General features: G+C 40.9%; 1 protein-coding gene across 1 annotated transcript in view; it reads left to right on the forward strand.

The window, feature by feature from the left end:
* Positions 1-21,130, forward strand: part of DLG5 (discs large MAGUK scaffold protein 5) — a 3,463,687-nt gene that overhangs the window by 2,678,791 nt on the left and 763,766 nt on the right. Inside the window, exon 25 of the mRNA XM_044055764.1 lies at positions 17,312-17,476. Coding sequence (XP_043911699.1) covers positions 17,312-17,476 — 165 coding nt within the window. The remainder of the gene's footprint in view (positions 1-17,311; positions 17,477-21,130) is intronic.

A 21,130-nucleotide genomic window follows, 5' to 3' on the forward strand; every position in this document is an offset into this window, starting at 1 on the left:
CCAACTAAGAATTGGTCCTTTCCAATTACAGACAGACCTCAAAGGGGAAGATACAGACGTCCAAGAGGTAGAGCTCAAACACATGGTACTTACAGGCGTCGACAATGGGTTGCATCAGGCCAGAAAGAAGGGGAAGACAGGCCCCAACCATATAAAAAACAGCTCCAATGACTTCCCACTACAGCTGCCAAACAAATCCTTCTTGGCAGCCCCCTTGGGAGAAAAACTGGCACTCTCCTACCACAATTGGCAAATGATCACCAAAGACAAATGGGTTCTCAACATTGTATTTCAAGGTTACAGGTTCCACTTTCACACTCTGCCAAGGTTAAAAGGAATGCCAAACCTGCCACCAAATCAATGGGCAGAGGCTCAAAAACAAATTACAGCACTCATGGATATGAGAGCTATTCAAAAGGTACCATCACAGGAGCAAGGACAAGGATTTTACTCAAGACTCTTTCTGGTACCCAGAAAGGACAAAGCCTGGAGGCCCATTCTGGATCTTTCATCTCTAAGCATTTACCTGGATGTTCCGAAATTCAAAATGTTGACATTACAGCAGCTTCTTCCCATGCTGGGCAAGAAAGCTTGGCACGTGACTTTGGACCTCAAAGAGGCATACCTGCATGTCCCTATCAGACAAAACTGCAGAAGATACCTCAGATTCATAGCGGGTTCAATGCACTACCAATTCTCTGCACTGCCCTTTGGCTTATCTACTGCGCCCAGGGTCTTCACAAAGTGCCTGGCACCAGTAATTGCATTTTGCAGATAGAAAGGAATTCAAATTTATCCGTACCTGGATGACTGCCTGATTCAAGCAGAGAGCAAGGACATTCTTCTAAAGCATCTGGCGTTTGTAAAAAAGTTATTAAGTTGCCTGGGGTACACAGTAAACGAAAAGAAATCAAAACTAGTGCCCTCACAAGAGATTATATTCCTGGGTGCCAGCTTGAACACAACGGCCCAGATGGCTTATCTCACGCCAGACGAACAAGGACAACTGACTCAATACTTTCAATTGATGGCAACAAAGACCCAACTCCCTGAAAGAAAAATTCTGCAGGCCTTGGGTTGCATGGCATCTTGCATACTACTAATTCCATATGCCAGACTGCATATGAGGAAACTACAATGGTACCTAAAGAATGTATGGTCTCAACACTGTCAAAGTTTGGAAACAGTTATACCACTAATCCCTTGCCTTCAACAGGAGTTTCAGTGGTGGGCTCAAGCTTATCACCTCAACAAGGGACAGCCTTTTACACAACCCACAGCCAGGCAAATGCTGACAACAGATGCATCGGATTACGCCTCGGGAGCACACATGGCAGGCAAATGTATTCAGGGCACGTGGCCTGCAGAACAAAGGCATTTTCACATCAGTCAAAAAGAGATGCTAGCTGTACAAAATGCGCTTATAGCTTTCAAGGACCTGCTGCATCCAGGACAACTACTACTAAAGACTGGCAACACCACAGTTATGTGGTACATAAACAAGCAAGGGGGCACTCACTCCTACCCCCTATGCAGACAAGCTATGACCTTGTGGAACACAGCTATAAACCTTCAAGTTCATCTGCAAGAACAATTCCTGCCAGGAGACAAAAACACACTGGCAGACGACTTAAGCAGAAACATCATGGATCCCCACGAATGGGAGTTGAATCCACAAATATTCAGAATGATAACACAGAAATGGTGGAGCCCGGACATAGATCTGTTTGCATCCCCAATAAACTGCCAGCTACAAAACTTCTGCACAAGGAGTTACCCATCCACAAGCATGGAAAGTGGATGCCCTCTCATTCAGCTGGGAGAACCTACAAGTATATGCTTTCCCACCACTACCTCTCCTGCCAAAGGTACTCATAAAAGCCAGGCAGGAAGAGCCAAAGATGATCCTATTTGCACCAGACTGGCCACGCCAGCACTGGTACCCAATCTTAAGGAGCTTAGCACAAGAACCACCCTGGATTTTGCCTCAAATCCCACATCTGCTGACTCAGCACAACAAACAAATACTACACAGCCAGCTAAAGACCTTAAACCTAGCTGCATGGAAGATTCCTTAGTCAAGCAAGCAATGCCTCTCTCCAAAGCTGTTATGGATGTCATTCTGGAGGCCAGAAGGCCTAGTACCAGGAAAGCCTATTCGGATAAATGGAAGAGATTCTGTGCCTGGAACCAAGCTCACAGCCTTGACCCTCTTGTCCCAAACATTCCTCAGATACTACAATACTTAACTGAGATGCTGGACAAAGGACTCTCCTTCTCATCCATCAAGATCCACGCCTCTGCCATCTCTGCTCATTACAACACAGATCCACCAATTTTCTCTAATCCTCTGTTAAAACAGTACCTCAGAGGGGCTAAAAACATAAGACCACCCCGTAGAGCACCTACTCCAACTTGGGACCTCAACTTTGTTTTGGAGAAGCTAACTTTACCTCCTTTTGAGCCAGCCAACACAGCAGAATTAAAATATATCCCTTGGAAAACTGCTCTGCTCTTGGCAATAACATCAGCACGAAGAGTTTCAGAATTACAGGCACTAATGGCAGTGGAACCTTTCCTCATTTTCCACCAGGACAGGGTGTCTTTAAGAACTAACCCTACTTTTATGCCAAAGGTGGTATCCAGTGTGGCTCTAAACCAAACTATTCACTTGCCAACTTTTTATCCTAAACCACAGAATAAAGGGGAGAGACTACTGCACTCTTTGGACATTCACAGGCAGTTACGCTTCTACTTGGACAAAAGCAAAGCTTTCAGAAAATCTGAGCAATTATTGGTAGCATATGCTGCAGGAGCACAGGGAAAAGCCATTTCAAAACTGACTATTTCAAAATGGATAGGACATTGTATACATTTCTGCTACACATACCATGGAAAACCTGTTCCTAGCAGCATTAGATCTCACTCCACCAGGGCAACAGCCACTTCAACTGCCTACCTCAGGGGAGTACCTACCAAGGATATTTTGGAAGCAGCAACTTGGAGTTCTGTACATACCTTCACCAAGCATTACCATCTGCCTCTATACTCTAAATCCAGAGCTGGCTTCGCCACTGCAGTGCTGCAGGGCCTTATAGCCACCCCTAATGCCTTATAGAACCAGCCACCCTTCCTCAGCTTTGGGATTCTACCCAAGTGTAATGACTGCAGCAGTGTTAACACGATGAACACAGTACAGTTTTGTACCTACCATAAATGTAGATGTTCGAGTGTATACACTGCTGCAGTCCAGGTTACCCTCCCTCCTTCCCCTCTTACTGGCTGGTACGTACCTATGTCTTCTACCCTTACTACCTATGGGGAGTATTTGCTGGTAGCTGTAAGTTGTTTTTTGCTTTTCTTATGTATGTTTTATTAGCAATTGGAATTGCCTACCTATTTAGGGGCACCTGACATCTGGGGCAAGAAAAACTGAAGAAAATGGCGTTGGATACCCCTGTCGCACTGACGTCAGGGAGGAGGCGACAGCAACCGACGCCGGACCAAGACTTTGGAACTCAGGCCAACTGGGGAACCGCCTGACGGCAGGATAACCCAAGTATAATGACTGCAGCAGTGTATACACTCGAACATCTACATTTATGGTAGGTACAAAACTGTACTTCTGTTAGGATTACCTGATTTGAAGAGATACATTAGAGCTAGAAAGTTAAGGCTGATATACATAACACAAGCAGAAGGTTTATAAATCAAAGTGTAAAGAGAAGATGATGAAACAGGGAGGGAGTTTGATAAATAAGGAGAGAAAAGGATTTGGATGTTGGTCCTTAAGGAAATAACCCATAGCCATAGAGAATGTTATATTTATAAAGTAGCAGAAAGTATTCGGAGAAGTAAGCGATACAGGAAAGGAGAAAATAGATTTTACTAATAGGGATGACTTAAGCATGAGCATAGAAAATAGGCAGGAGGAGTGAGAAAATTAGCAAAGGAACCAAGGTATTGTAAGCAAACTACTAGAGAAGGAAAGGTAATAGACGTGAGATGAGGCCAAACAGAAGTTGGACTGAAGATTAGGGACTACCTTCACTACCAGGGACTGATAATAGAGTAGAGCAGTTCTAAATGAAAGACTATATCTGATAGCATTTTTGGTTAAGGATAGAGCAGCTCCTGTTAAAGAAGGGACACTTAGCAGGGTATGTAAATATTGCATGATAACTAAGAATCAATCTGAGGAGGTTAAAAAAGATAGAGAAGAGAGATACTGGAAAGGCAGTTTACAAAGGAACAAAGACAGGACAGGACATCTGTATGCCTCCTAGGTCTACATCAAAGTCCAGAAGGTTTAGGATTTTTTTGCTTCAAAGTGTTCGTGCAGGTATTTTTATACCCCAAGCAGACTTCAGAGAATTGCTTTCTTCAGGTAAATAGCAAATGTTGGAGGTGCATTTAAGGAAAGGCAAGAACTGAGCAAATGTAATGTTGGAGTGAATGATTGTAAAAACGTATGTATATATGACATGAAAAATGTTACGTTTTGTCTTCTAGTAATGTATGTGTACCTATGTCACCATGCAAAATACAATTTAATTAATATGTTTAAAAAAATGGGGTTGGTGGATTAGCAAATCTAAGTTATCCCTACCTAGGCATGTGGTGTATGTGATGCAGAAGAAAATCCTGGCAATTTACTTCTATTCCCTACTTGCTTAGTAAACTATGTGGGTGGTGGTGACTGTTCATGGGGTTGCTGTAGAAGTAGGAAGTCACTCTTTAGCATGGATGGAAGGATAAAGTCAGCAGTGAGATGAATAACTGTTGGCAGCTGTACGAATGAAACTACAGCGCAGACAGAATTCAGATAACTAAAGGCTTAAGTAAAGAGAAGTACAGGTTGAGCAAAACTGATTCTGAGAGAAAGCAGGGGAAAAGTGATGAGCCAAGAGCACTGTAGATCCCAGAAACAGATCAGAATTTTAATAGAAAAAAGTTATATCTGACCATATAAGCAGCAAAATGAGTGGTAGTGAAAGCAGGTAGATAGCAGCTAAATAACTTTAAAACAAAAACGTACTCTGGAAACAACAACACTTCGCCTGAAAAAAGGAAGAAAGAAATATCATTCTCCAAAAACATTTAATCCAATTCTTAAAAGAAGCACTTTCATTTTACAGACTGCAAAACTTCCTTATATATTTCCATTTTTTAAAATACCTGGGTTTAAATAGTATCAAAAGATCACATGAACAGCCATTAAAATTTAAAGTCCGAACAACATAAAATTCTAAAACAAGTACAACAACAGATCAGCAATTTCCTCACACCCTACACATCTACAAAACATTTCCACAGTAACAGTTTAGGAGATTTTATTCATTAAAGGACATAGAAAAATTATAAAAATTCAAAATTATTATCTTTCAAGTGCTTTTAACTTCAGTAATGGTACCATTGTAATAATATCATTATGTCCTGGCCAATTATATGCATTAAGCAATTGCTGCTAGTGTAATTCTTGTTTATCAAGTAAAATTGAACATGGACCCCCCCCCAGTATTTCATAACACTTTTTCCAATACTAAAAACTTGAACAAATTATCTCGATTGTCCCTAATATGCCTCCAAATTACATTCATGCTTTTTTTTCCTTTTCTAATATAATGTTGTTGTTGTTTGTCTTTCGGCTTTTCCCAGTTAGGGGTCGCCACAGCGGAACTCCGGTCCGCTAATGATTGGCAGTTGTTTTTTTTTTTTATGGTGTCGAGTTGCCAGCCCGACACCCAACCTTCAACTAAGGCACGCCCATTCAATGCATGTCTTTCGAACGCCCACTCGACCGCGGGGAGGACATGCATACTCCACACAGAAGGTACTCCCAACCCAAGCTGAGAATCGAAGTATAATGTGTGTGTGTTCATAAACACAGTTATGAAGTCTTCATTCCGTTTTCCCCACATAAAAACTTTTACATAGTTGACAAACTGCTCCATATACTACACCCACTGTATCACAGTTAAATTTACCTTGTACGGCAATCTTAATATTATTAATTGACAGTTGGTCACATACCAAAATATGTTTAAATAATTACATCTGCTATATGTTCTCATATTATATTGAACTTTGACTGGGACATGCGAAGACTCAAGCATGTTTGTCAAATTAAACCTCTTTCTATACAATGTAGTTGGTGCTAATGCCGTTTATTAAGTACATTAACATATTTTTATGTGTTTATTATTTATTTAATATTTGTTTACCGGGAAAGTCTGACTTGGAATGAAGCCAATTTTCAGCGTAGGCCAGGGGAAAAACTCTCTAGACATATGTCTTTGTAACATGGGAGGAAATCCTCATGAACATAGGGAGGACATGCAGACTCTGCACAGAAGGCATCCCAGCCAAAAATCGAACTGGGGAACCTCTTGCTGTGAGGCGACAACACTACCACTGTGCCATGTAGTCTTCCTTTAAGAGATTCCAGTTCTTGGTCAGTATCCACTTAATAGTACTACTATCCAAGTTAAAACTAGTAATAAAGGCATTTGCATATCTGTTAGTAAAATTGTCCCCTGTTTCTGCCATAACTTCCTTCCATTCATTACTAATCTGCCCTTCAGATCTGTTAAGCATTGGACAGAAATGACCTCTTTCTCTTTTTGAACTTACTTCCTGTATCAATTCCTTTACTAAAAATTCTGGGTAGCCTTTATTAAAAAACATATTCAGTAATATATCGCATTCCTTATGAAATTGCTCATCTAATGTTATATGGGCTGCTCTAACTAGTTGCCCTTTAATTACTGCTGCTCTTTGTGAGAAGGGGTGTGCACTGGAGAAATGTAAAAGGGTGTTTGAAAATGTTGGCTTCTTATAGATAGCAGATACATATCTCTCATTAATAAGATCTTTCTTCAAAACATCCAGGTATGATATCTGCATAACACTAATATTGTATGAGAAAGTCAAGAAATCTGTACTGTCATTAATATATTTCATAAATGATTGAAGTTTTTCCTCACTGTCCTGCCAGATGGTAAAAATATCATCCAAGTGTAACGCAGGTACAGCCTAATACTATTCTTGAACTGACTATTATGCACATAAAGATGTTCCCATTGTAGCATAGCCACGTTTGTGAGTGAGGAACCAACCAGTGAACCCATTGCAACACCCTCTTTATGAAAAACTGTAAAATTATTTTTCAAAATGATTTCCAGTAGTTCTTCGCATTCATTCATCTTATCTTGAGAAACCCCTTTCCTTACCAAGTATTCCATAAACCATGTAATACCTAAACTATGGGGATTAATGGTATAAAGATCTTTGACATCCACTGTCACCCAAATATGAGTGTTATAAAACTTGAATTTATTATTTTTTTTCTTAAAATTGCCACAGTCCTTACATAAATTAATTTCATCCTTAAGAAGATGTTTTAATTATATTTCCAAATACTTAGCACAAGCACATGATGCGGATTCCCTTCTGTCCACCATGGGATGCATTGGTGGATTCTCTATACATTTATGAATCTGGGGTACCCCAAATAACTTAGGAAGGATTGATGAGCTAGTTAAATAATTAAATTTATCTATACTCACTCTTCCTTCAATGTACATATCACTTAATTATTTTATTTATTTTATTTTACATTTGTTAACTGGGGGTGTCTGACTGAGCCGAAAAGGCCCTTTTTCAGCAGAGGCCCGGGGAGAAAAGCTCCACAAAGAAAAATTACAGACACATTTAGTTATTTAGACATGATCAGTATACACACAAATTACAAGAGACATGTTTTTACAGTGGTATGCTGCACAAACAGTTACAGTGGAGAGAACAATCAAAAAAATATTAATTTTAAAATTAAAGGTAAGTAATAGATTTGTGGTGTACGGCTGAACTTTGGAACGTAGGTAGCATACATACATAGTACACAGGTACAGTACATACATTGTAGATTAGCCAGTGTTTGTGAGTAAGATTGAAAAACTATCATCAGTTGCTCTAGATTTAGTATGTATATGTTATCCGCTTTCACTAGCCTGGGGAGCAATCATGGCACTGCCAACTTTGCTTGAGATGTTGTCTGATGAGGTCTTTAAAGGAGGCTTTGGATGATGTGTTTTGAATGCTAGTAGGGACAGAGTTCCATTTTTTAGCCACCGAACTACTATATAGTCCATATAATTGGCCCCTTAGTTTATAATAAGCTGTGTTAATTTAATTTCTACTAGAAATAGTGTATGCCTTCCCTTCCACAATTTCTTGCATACATTTATTGTACTCATTGTTATGCATCATCGCCAACCTTACCCACCTTATCAGATTTCATTGCTGTCATATTCTGTTCTTTAACAAATCAAAAATTTTCAGTCTTTTTTGCTATGTTTGTTTTTATTTCTATTTTTGTTGTTATAATTGTTATTATTTTTTTTCTAAGACTCATTCTAAAATCAAGTTCATATATTTTTTCATAAGTAGCTAATAAGGGATGCAAGGGTGGGATAAAATGCTAGAAATTCTTAAGTTAGTAGCATTAGTCATATTATTAAACATTATTTGAAAATTAAGCTTATGAGTATATAAAGTCCATTAAAATGTCCATTATTTTTGCTTTTCTAGTTGGAACAAATATGTTACCCTTTCGCAAATAAAGCTACATATGTAAAATCAATGTTTAAATCCATAAAATTGTAAATTTACCAGGGCCATGGTTAAAGTACGAAGCTAAAATCTCATTTTTTCCGATTCAACAAACCGTTGCATTCACATTATAAATCTATTTCCTTGTTGTATAATCTGTTCGAGTTGATTGGCCATACTGTGGAGGCCTGTCTTTGTAAAAGGAATCCTGTTGGTCCCATGTGGATTATTGGAACCCCATTGGTATCTCTCCCTCAACTGTTGCGAATGTCTGAACTGGGGAAAATACTCATCATTTTCTGGTGTCCTGATGTAATTATTAGAAGTATTACAATCATTCTCCTCAAGACCATTGTTAACAGTATTTTGATTATACTGATTACCATTAGAGTAGGGTGTTCACTGCTCATTCCTCCCCCTAAAATTCTTCAGACCCCATGTTTGGGGTTCTAGTGGAGGGGGATAAGCTACTTCATGCAAGTAATCCACTCTATCTCTTTCAAGTTTTTGGCCTTTGTTGCTTTTATGATGTTCATCGTGTTACCCTGCTGCAGTCATCACACTTGGGTTATCCTGTCGTCAGGTGGTCCCGCAGTCGGACGGAATTCCAAAGTCTTGGTCCGGCATCGGTTGCTGTCTCTTCTTCCCTGACGTCAGTACACCAGGGGTATATATATTGCATCCAACACCATTTTCTTCAGTCTTTCTTGCCGCGTGGTACCTGAAGAAGAAGCAGTTCGCAAGTGCCGGTCGGCCGATACCTGAGATTTTCGAAGTCGAATTTCAGATCCTAAGTCTTCAATAAAGCTAAGTACCCCATTGGGGAAACTTTTCTTGCCTCAGACCGATGTCAGAAAAAGTTAACAATTGTATTTCTTGTGGGAAGCAAATACCTCATAAGGATTTTCATTCTTACTGTCTACCTTGCCTAGGCCCAGACCACAACGTCACTGGTTGTCGTTTTTGTGCTAGGTTTAATAAGTGTACTATAAAAAGACGCTTTGATTTCGCACGACACTACTTCGGTAGAAAATTTAATTACACAATGCCGTTGGAGCAACCGACTACCGGCGTGCACAAAAAACGCAAGGATAAGGACAGACAGCCTAGACCCATGCCAGACTCCGAGGCCTCTGCTGGACCGGTCTCTGGTTCACCGGTCTTCAATGAGGCTCCGACGCAGCCCCTGACTACCGCTGATCTGGAACCCGAGACCGCTTCGGAGCCTTTGGTGGAGAGTGCTAGGCCGACGCAGCCATTTTGTTTAGCCCCTACCGACGACACTGCAGAAAGAGATGTCGGTGCTGCAGAAACACCTTCGGTTTCTGAAGGCGTTTTCAGACCGACGACGCTTACCATAAAAATGTATCCTAAGCTTAAGACTCCTATTAAACCTACAAAGACTGCACTTCAGTCTCCAGTTCAAGGCCCCATGCCTAAGAAACAGATGCTCAAAATGGCTGAAGATTTGATCTCTTTAGTCAGGGGTTCCCAACCCCCACCCGACAAAAGGCCTAGACAAGAGGAAGATTATGCCTCCTCTGATCAAGTGTCTATTTCCTCAGGCTCCTCTGAGGACCAAGATTACTCCTTCTCCCCTTATGAAGATTCTGATGCTGAGGATTCTATTCCCTCAGCTTCTCCTCCTGAAGACTACTCCTTTGGGGAAACTTTACACACTATGAGGGAACATTTTCACTGGGAAGGTCAGGACTACTCTGACTCAAAAAAAAGTCTCAGAGAGTTTCTTTTACTCCCCCAGCACAGACCACTTACCATCCCCCCAATTTTAGACATTGTGGATGATGTTTACTTAGAATCCAGTTTGAACACAGATTCTCTGCCTCCTGCTCCAGCCAAACCTGACAGATACTGTAGAGTGCCTGATTCCCACAAATTCCTTTATAAAAGCCCTGTTGCCGATCCAGAGACTATCTCCCAGGGTCCCAAAGGGGCTAAGGCTTCTATGGCAAAAAATCCTGTACCCTCTGAAAGAGACTCCAGAGCACTAGACAGGTGGGGGAAAAAGGTTTACACCTCAGCCACTCTAGCTATGAGGGCACTAAATTGCCAATTTCACATGCTAAAATATCAGCATGCAACTGAACAGGTGGGCAAACATACTTTACAATGTGGGTTTGATTCTTTGGAGGCTTCCTGCAGAGCAGCTGTCACTGGGTCTGTTATACGTAGGCATGCTTGGTTAAAGGAACACACTCTGCCTGATCATGTTAAAGCAAAGCTTCTAGATGCTCCCTTACAGCAGGATGTTCTTTTTGGAGTTAAAGCCGAAGAAGTCTTAAAGAAAATGGAGGATAAAGCAAAATCTATGCAGACAGTCAAAGATTTTCTACAGGTACAGCCCCCTCGCTTCAGCAGAAATTGGCCAACAAAAAATTGGTCCTTTCCAGCTACTAACAGACCACAGAGGGGTAAATATAGACGTCCAAGAGGCAGAGGCCAACCACAAGCCCAATACAAACCTCGACAATGGGGCATTGCAACACAGAAGGGAGGAGAAGACAGGTCCCAAACTACCAGAAGGCAAACTCAATGATTTGCACCTCATCTGGCCAAGCAACACTCTCTTGGCAGCCCCCTTGGGAGGAAAACTCGCACTTTTTTCAGACAACTGGCACATTGTCACAAAGGACAAATGGGTCCTAGACATAATTTCACGAGGATACAGATTCCATTTTCACACCTTGCCAATGAAAAGAGGAATGCCAAACCTGCCACAAAATCAATGGGCAGAGGCACAAAAACAAATTACAGCTCTCATGGACATGAGAGCCATTCAACTGGTACCTACACGAAAGCAAGGCCAAGGATTTTACTCAAGACTCTTTTTAGTGCCCAGAAAGGACAATGCCTGGAGACCAATTCTGGACCTTTCAATTTTAAACACCTTCTTACAAGTACCCAAATTCAAGATGCTAACACTACAGCAGCTTCTTCCCATGTTGGGCAAGAAAGCATGGCTAGTAACATTGGATCTCAAGGAGGCATACCTGCATGTCCCTATCAGACAAAGTTGCAGAAGATACCTCCGTTTCATTGCAGGTTCAACCCATTACCAATTCTCTGCACTGCCCTTTGGCTTATCTACTGTGCCCAGGGTCTTCACAAAATGCCTGGCACCAGTAATTGCATACTGCAGACAAAGAGGAATTCAAATATACCCATACCTGGACGACTGCCTCATCCAAGCAGAAAGCAAGGACATTCTCTTACAACATCTGGCTTTTGTAAAACATCTTCTAAGTTGCCTGGGGTACACAGTAAACTAAAATAAATCAAAACTAGTACCCTCACAAAATATGACATTCCTGGGTGCCTGCTTGAATACAACGGCCCAGAAGGCTTATCTGACGCCAGACAAACAACTACAGCTGACTCAATATTTCAAAACAATGGCAACAAAGACCCAACTTCCTGCAAGAAAAATTCTGCAGGCCTTGGGCTTCATGGCATCTTGCATACTACTAATATCATTTGCAAAGCTGCATATGAGGAAATTACAGTGGTACCTAAAAAGCGTATGGTCTCAACACAGCCACAGCTTGGACACAATGATATCTGCCTACAACAGGAGTTTCTATGGTGGTCACAGGCATGTCACCTCAACAAGGGTCAGCCTTTCACCTTGCCCCCAGCCAGGCAAACTATGACAACAGATGCATTGGACTATGCCTGGGGGGCACACATGGCAGGACAGTGCGTTCAAGGCATCTGGACTGCAGATCAAAGGAATCTGCACATCAATCAAAAAGAGATGCTAGCTGTACAGAATGCTCTGACAGCCTTCAAGAATCTATTACATCCAGGACATCCAGGACAACTTACAATAAGGACGGACAACACCACAGTAATGTGGTACATAAACAAACAAGGGGGTACACACTCCTACCCTCTATGCAGGCAAGCAATGACCTTGTGGAACACAGCTCTGGCTTACCAAGTTCAGTTACAAGCTCAATTCCTGCCAGGAGAAAAGAACACATTGTCAGACAACCTCAGCAGAAACATCATGGATCCCCACGAGTGGAAACCGGATCCACAAGTATTTGCAATGATAACTCAAAAATGGGGCCTTCCAGACATAGACCTGTTTGCCAGTCCTCAAAACTATCAGCTAACAAAATTTTGCACAAGGACACTTCACCATCAAGCTTGGAAAGTGGACGCACTCTCATTCAGTTGGAAAAACCTGACAGTATATGCCTTCCCTCCAAAGGTGCTTCTGAAAGTCAGAAAGGAGAGACCACGACTAATACTCATAGCCTCAGACTGGCCACGCCAGCACTGGTACCCACTATTGAGGAATATGGCCCAGGGCCCACCTTGGATTTTACCACAAATTGCCCATTTGCTCACACTGCAAAACAATCAGATTCTTCACAGCCAGCTCAAAATCTTAAATCTGGCTGCATGGCAAATCACCTAAGCATCCAGCCAGCTCCTCTTTCCCAAGCAGTTATGGATGTTATTCTGGAAGCTAGGAGGCCCAGCACCAGGAAGGCCTACTTGGACAAATGGAAAAGGTTTTGCGCCTGGAACCAAGCTAAAGGCCAAAACACACTTCAGCCTCACATGCCTCAGATTCTACAGTATTTAACCGAGATGTTGCACAAAGGACTTTCTTTTTCCTCCATTAAAATCCATGCATCAGCTATTTCAGCCCACTACAACATGGATCCACACTTATTTTCACATCCACTTCTAAGGCAGTTCCTCAGAGGGGCAAAAAACATTAGGCCCCCCCAGGAGAGCACCTACACCAACATGGGACCTCAATTTTGTTCTGGAAAAACTTACGCTACCACCCTTTGAACCAGATTTCTCTGCAGATCTACAGTTTCTATCATGGAAGACTGCCCTGCTGCTAGCAGTAACTTCAGCTAGAAGAGTGTCAGAGCTGCAGGCACTAATGGCAGTGGAACCTTTCCTCATTTTCCATCAAGACAGAGTTTCTCTACGAACTAATCCTTCCTTCATGCCTAAGGTGGTTTCCAGTGTGGCTTTAAATCAAACCATCCATTTACCCACCTTCTTCCCAAATCCACAGAACAAAGGAGAAAGACTCCTGCATTCCGTGGACATTCACAGGCAACTTCATTACTACTTGGATAAAACTAAGGTTTTCAGAAAATCTGACCAGCTCTTTGTATCCTGTGCTACAGCTTCACAAGGGAAGGCTACATCAAAACAAACCATTTCCAAATGGATAGGACATTGCATTCGTTTTTGCTATACCCATCATGGAAAACCAGTTCCTGCTACCATTAGGCCCCACTCTACCAGGGCAACAGCTACTTCTACAGCCTTCCTCAGGGGGGTTCCAACCAAGGAGATTTTGGAAGCTGCAACTTGGAGTTCAGTACACACCTTTACCAAACACTATCACTTACCACTTTACTCTAAGACTAGAGCTGGCTTCGCCACTGCAGTTCTGCAGGGCCTTCTAGCCTCCTCTAACCCTGTATGACTCCACCAACCTTCCTTAGCATTGGGATTCTACCCAAGTGTGATGACTGCAGCAGGGTAACACGATGAACATAGTACAGTTTTGTACTTACCATAATTGTAGATGTTCGAGTGTTCACCCTGCTGCAGTCCAGGTTACCCTTCCTCCATCCCCTCTGATCTAACTGGCAAAATCTCTACAATATCTTCCTGATGTATTTGCTTATAGCTGGAGGGATTTTGTGTTTGTGCAAAAATTGCTTAATTTGGTACTAATTACTGACCACCTTTTTGGGGGCACCTGACATCTGGGGCAAGAAAAACTGAAGAAAGTGGTGTTGGATGCAATATATGTACCCCTGGCGTACTGACGTCAGGGAAGAAGCGACAGCAACCGACGCCGGACCAAGACTTTGGAATTCCGGCCGACTGTGGGACCGCCTGATGACAGGATAACCCAAGTGTGATGACTGCAGCAGGGTGAACACTCGAACATCTACATTTATAGTAGGTACAAAACTGTACTTTTTGCAGTTTTTGTTCGCTGCTGATGATAGTATTACAGTGGTACCCATTTGGGGTGCATAAAATTCATAAAGAATCCACCAGTGCATCCCATTGTGGATGGAAGGGGATCCATATCATGTGCAAAAATAGTATTAGGATGTACCTGCGTTACCTGAACAATATTTTTATCATTTGGCAGGACAGTGAGGAAAAACCTCAGTCATTCATGAAATATATTAATGAGAGTACCAATTGCGTGACTTTCTCATATAATGTTAATGGTATGCAGATAGCATACCTGGACGTTTTGCGTAGAAAAGATCTTGTTAATGACAGGTATGTATCTGCTATCTATAGGAAGCCAAAATATTTGAACGCACATATTTCACCAGTGCACACCCCTTCTCGTAAAAGAGAGAAGTAGTTAAAGGGCATTTAGAGCAGCTTGTATGATAACATTAGATGAGCAATTTTATGAGAAATGTGATATACTAATGAATATGTTTTTTAATAGAGGCTTCCTGGAATTTCTAGTGAAGGAATTGATGCAGAAAGTAAGTTTGAAAAGAGAAAACGGTAACTTCTTTCCAATTCTTAATACGTCTGAAGAGTGGATTAGTAATGAATGGAAGGAAGTTATGACAGAAAAAGGGGACAGTTTTTGTAATAGATATGCAAATGCATTTATAACTAGTTTTAACTTGGATAGTAGCACTATTAAGTGGATTCTGACTAAGAACTGGAATATCTTAAAGAAAGATGTTAATGTATTTTATAGTCGGAGTAGCGCCAACTATAATGTATAGACAGGGGTTTAATTTGAAAAACATTCTTGAATCTTCTTATATCCTAGGTTCAGCCTAATATGAGAACATGTGATAGATGTAATTTATGTAAACATATTTTGGTATGTCACAAAGTGTCTATTAATAATAAGATTGCTGTAAAAGGTAAATGTAACTGTGATACAGTGGGTGTAGTATATGAAGCAGTTTGTCAACTATGTCAAAGTTTGTATGTTGGGAAAACGAAACAAAGACTTCATGACCATGTTTATAAACACGTATATGATGTTAGAAATGAAAATTTTACTTGATAAACAAGAATTACATTGGCAGTTATTGCTTAATGCATATAACTTGCCAGGACGTAATGATAGTATTACAATGGTGCCATTACTGATGTTAAAAACACTTGAAAGGTAATGATTTTGAATTTTTATTATTTTTCTGTGTCCTTTAAGGAATAAAATATCCCGTATTGTTGCTGCAGAAATGTTTTTTTAAACCTGTCTGGTGAGGAAATTGTTGATCTGTTGTGTGTATTTGTTTTAAGAATTTTATGCTGTTGGGACTTTAAATTTTAATGGATCTTCATGTGGTCTTTTGATCCTATTTAAACCCTGTTTTTTTTAAATGGAAGTATCTGAGGAAGTTTTATGGTTTGTAAAATAAAAGGGCTTATTTTAAGAAGTGGATTAAATGTTTTTGGACAATGATATTTCTTTCTTCCTTTTTTTGGTAGAGTGTTTCCAGTTCCAGTATACATTTATGTTTTATTGGTTTGTCTTTGTGCTTTATTTAGTAGATAAAGAATTTTAATTGAAATAGAAGAATCTGAAAACTGTAGAAGTAATGAAGATTTAAAGCATTGGCAGGAAAATGAATTATAGGGGAAATGCGGAGGAAGGCTTAGGTCACCTGAGCTCATACTGCTGTTGCATTAATATAATTGTAGCAGCTCAAATTATAAATTGGTCATGTTTCTGTTATTTGACACACAGTTGAGATAGTGTTTCTGTGTTACTGCATAGTATCCAGTCTTGTAGTTAACAGGAGATAAAGCAAGACATTAACTGCTTTGTCTTCAGTATGTATTGTCCTGTGAGTTACAGTAATAAAGAAAAGGGGCTTGCAGGGGGTGAAGTCTTCATTATGGGTTTAGTGTGGATATGTACCATGCATACCTCTCAACTTCTTAGAGAAAAAAATCTGGACAAAGCCTAAAATGATGGGGAACAAATAGGGACAGATTTTAAATATTGCTCTTGCAAACTTAGAAAGTTGATAGAATAATAGGTTTTGCATTAACTTGAATTTTCTGAAGGATGTGGAGTCTTAAACTCAAATATTTGTCATTATTTAATTACTTCATAGTCCTCAGCTATTTGCCAGAAAAATACAGATTTTACGAGGAACACACCAAAATCATATGAGGCAAAAATCTGGACATTCTGCAAAAATCTGTACAGTTGAGAGGTATGGTACCATGAGTTATGTATACACTTAAGCTTATAGTATACAAGCTGTTCTTGTTGAGCTTTTGTCGTATGATCTCAGATGTGTTGATGTGACAGAGCGGAAGCTTGAAAATTGGGGAGTATAGTCAGCAAGTGAAGAAATTCTGGTGGGGAAATGAAAGATGTCTGAACATGAAATGAAGTGGGCCACAATAGGCATGCAAAGGGAGCGGCAGCTTAATGAAGTAAAAACAAGGAGTTCTGCACCAGCTTCAGTAGTTGTTAGAAAATTAGATAGCTTGGGAATGAAAAGGTCAGTGTAAAATGTAAAGCAAAGAAATGAGCCATCTGATTAATGGATAGTTGTAGCTGATAAAAGATTTTGTGTGCATGCATGCATGTGCGCATGTCTGCTGATGAATGTTTAGGTGATGTACTGTCTTGATCCTTTGCACGAGCTGATGAGTTACTTTTCTTCTCTTTTGCCAGCTCTCATCTAGAATCAGCAAGCAGTCACTCAACTTCTCAGGGTAGCGGGGGAACCACACCCGACAGTCACTCTGTTATTGACACTGTGAGTGAGCAGGATGAAGGGACAGTGACACCTCCATCAAAACAAACCACTCCAACCACCAGCCCTCGGGACTCCTTAAGGTAAACAGATTTATATAGTGTGACAACAACTGTAGTTGGTGAGGTAACCTTGTCTGTTTCTTACTTTGTACTTGTTAGTGCCATTCTTCCTTCTGGCGTGTTTTCCTCCAGCTCTTCCTGGTTCCCCTTTGTCTGGGTTATTCTGCAAAATCATTCGGCATATGTTTCGTCATATGAAAGCAGCAGCGTCCTGCACCATCCCCTGTACTTACTCATTTTAGCCAAACTGTGTTTTTTATTTTTGAGTTGTCTGCAATTTTGACCTTGTACCCAATTAATAAGCATAATAAAAAGCTGTTAGCAAACCTCCTGACATGTGTCCTGCTCAGAAAAGGCAGATTTATCAAGTCTTCCCTAACATGCAGGATCTAAACTGAAATTTTAAACCTGAGCCATTAACAGAGCCCCTTTTGTCTACACTATTAAAAAAAAATAGGCAGCTACATTTGACAGTGTTTTTCATGACAATTAATTCATTATGGTGGAGAGATTCAGTAAGACGATGGTGTGCACTTCTTGCATCCTGGCTATTAGTGCTAGAAACTGCCTGGCGCACATGGTTTGGTATTAGAGCTGACAGTAGAATATGGACAGGAAAACAAGAAAAATGCCTCACACTTACCAAATGATATATAAAAATAGTGTATACCAAGATTATAAATCCCTTATTCTGAAGGAGGTGTGGACCTCCTTGAAATTGACTACATGTATAGATCTGCAGCTGTAGGATTGCAACCTTATCTGTTGACTTCATCAGATCCAAACATAGTGAAAGATTTGAAGCATGAAAAGAACAAGTCTAAGAGAACTTCCCTGTTTAGTTTAACAGAAGCATGTCAGTGTCAAGCGGAAATAGAAACCAAACCAGAAGTAGACAAAAACCAGGCAGCAACTGAATGTGCCAAAAAAACAAAAGAAAGAATGTAAGGAGAAGGATCAGATGAGAAGGCAAGAAATGTGGAAAAGTTATAAATATAGTTAAAGATATAAAACAGTCTAAAAACAGAGGTGGCTAACTTCACGGCACCCATGTCAATGGAAAATAGATGCATGACTGCCGAGTCATACACCAATGCATTGTACAAACACATACATAAATGCATGGAACTAGCCTTACCCAACAGGACCAAGATGCTCTCCTCCAAAAAAAAAAAAAAGGACGCCAATCTGGTGGTCCCTTGCCATTAATAAACTCTACAGCAGTAGGAAGAAACTGTTACAGAAAAAGGTGAAGTCAGAAGACTGGAAAAACTCCCTTATTAGCCTCAACAAAAAGTTGAGATCCCTCATCAAAACCTCTAAAGCCAGCTATGAAGGCAGAATTGTGGCAGACACTAAAAACAACCACAAAGCCTTCTATAGTTATATCAAGAATCTCCATGACAATACCCAGGTTTGTTCTGAGTTACTGCACAATGGTACCTCCTATACTGAACCAACAGATGTTGCCAGCATACTGGCTGATAGATTCAGTACCAGCTTCTCTCTGCCCCCCCCCCCAAAGGACCAATTACAATGTTGGAGGAATGCCAGGCACCCATCATTACTGCATGACAGGTTAAAGCTGCATTGTCTAAGGCCAAGAATACAGCTTCCATGGGACCCAGCAATATCCATGGATGTGTTCTACATGAACTACAAAGTGAGCTGGCATGGCATCTGTGTACCGTGTTCAGTCACAGTCTCACCTCAGGCTTTGTCCCTACCGAATGGCGCACTGCTACACTCATCCCTCTCCATAAAGGGTGAGTGACTACAGACCCTGGGAATTATCGCTCCATTAGCCTGACGAGTCTAATATGTAAAGCTATGGAGCGCATCATCATGGACCTAATTAACAAGAATGTAGGGAATCTCCAAACTCTAGATCCCACTCAATTTGGTTTTGTGAAAGGTAGCTCATGCCTGCTCAACCTGGTTGACTTCTTTGAGTCGGTCACCAGAGCTGTGGATGAGGCCAGGGCAGTTCGTACAGTCTACCTGGATATGGCCAAGGCCTTTGATGCCATTCCCCACTCAGGAATTATTGATAAACTCACCAAACTAGGCATCAGCCCCTGTATCACTAGATGGGTTGCAAATTGGCTCACAGATAGTACCCACAGTGTGAAAGTAGCGGACTCCAAGTCAGACTGCCGACCATTCACGAGTGGAATCCCACAGGGATCCATCCTGGGTCCTCTCACTGACTGTTCTTTCTGATATTTATGACTTGAATTGTCTCTAACTGCTCCGTTCGCCCTACGGGCTCACTCCACTCCCCTACCCTACCCCCAAATCCCATCCACCCCCAGTGATCCTAGACTTATACTTGCTAACCACTCCCCCCTCCCCATCCTACCTATCAGATGTTCCCACCACTCTAGACAGTTGAACCACACCCCTCTTTCTACCTAGCCATTCACAAGTTCCCTTCTTAGAGTAATTAGACAATATCCAACACCTCTCAACATTACCTTACTCTACTCGTACCTCCTTTACACTAGTAGTAATCAAATGTAGCAACATGCCGACAGTAACTAACACTACCCTAACTAAACTACTACTCATAGCCACACTCATATCTGTTCTAACCTCAGCCTATCTCCTTACCTCCTTTGAAAACCTGAATTACATTCAGTTTCACTACCCTCCAAAACAAACAGCCATACAAACACTTACTCTCTCCCTTCAACATATAAATATCACATCTACACCTAGCTACCTGCTAGCCAAATACCATATACTCATACACATTAAACACAACAATCTTATAGTAAGGAAAGTTAAATATCAAATTACTAATATAAATAATCCAACGCTAAGACTAAAACTCTCCTTAAAAGATGGTGACATTCATCCTAACCCTGGCCCAGCCAATGTCGCTACAATTGATTCTCATAGCCCCAATCCTTTTATCCCTCTTACCCCCGCTAGACTCCCCAACTCACTCTTAATAGCACACCTCAATGTTTGTAGTATTAATAACAAAGTTGCCCATCTCCATGCCCTCTTAGATGTTCACTCCTTTGACATCTTATGTCTGACTTGAAACATGGTTAAAACCTGGAACTAAAGATAATGAAATCATTCCTCCAGGGTATAATATACTGAGACAAGACCGATTACAACATAAGGGTGGGAGAGTAGCAATTCTATATAAAGATGGGCTACAAATCACCTCTTTACCTTATAACCCTCCTCAGCATAATAATGCAGAAGTCCTTATTTCCAAAGTCCAACTCAACCGCGGTAAATCCTTATACATCATCTGTATCTATCTACCTCCTGGTAATAATACCAATACTATAGAGGATATCCTAAGCTGGATGTCCTTAACCTACCCACAAGAAACAATAATACTAGGAGACTTCGATACTGACTGGAAATGTGTCAATATCCTTTAAATCCTACTTCCCATATTAACCATCATGGTTTCTCTCAAACCATCAACTCCACAACCAGAATTAACCAACCAAACAAAAAAGAGAGCACCTTAGATTGGATTCTTGTTAATAAACATCACCAAACTTACAAGGTAGGAACCTTACCTGACAGTGTAAGTGATAACTCACTGACCTACATTATCAGGCAAAAGAATGAAATTTCCAACCCCCCCACATATAGGATTTCACAGACCAACAAACACTTTAATCCAGTGCTACTCCAAAGTGA

This window comes from Protopterus annectens, chromosome 14.part0 (genome assembly GCF_019279795.1).
Source record: "Protopterus annectens isolate FY-2018-M chromosome 14.part0, PAN1.0, whole genome shotgun sequence".
In the NCBI taxonomy this organism is placed as follows: Eukaryota; Metazoa; Chordata; order Ceratodontiformes; family Protopteridae; genus Protopterus; species Protopterus annectens.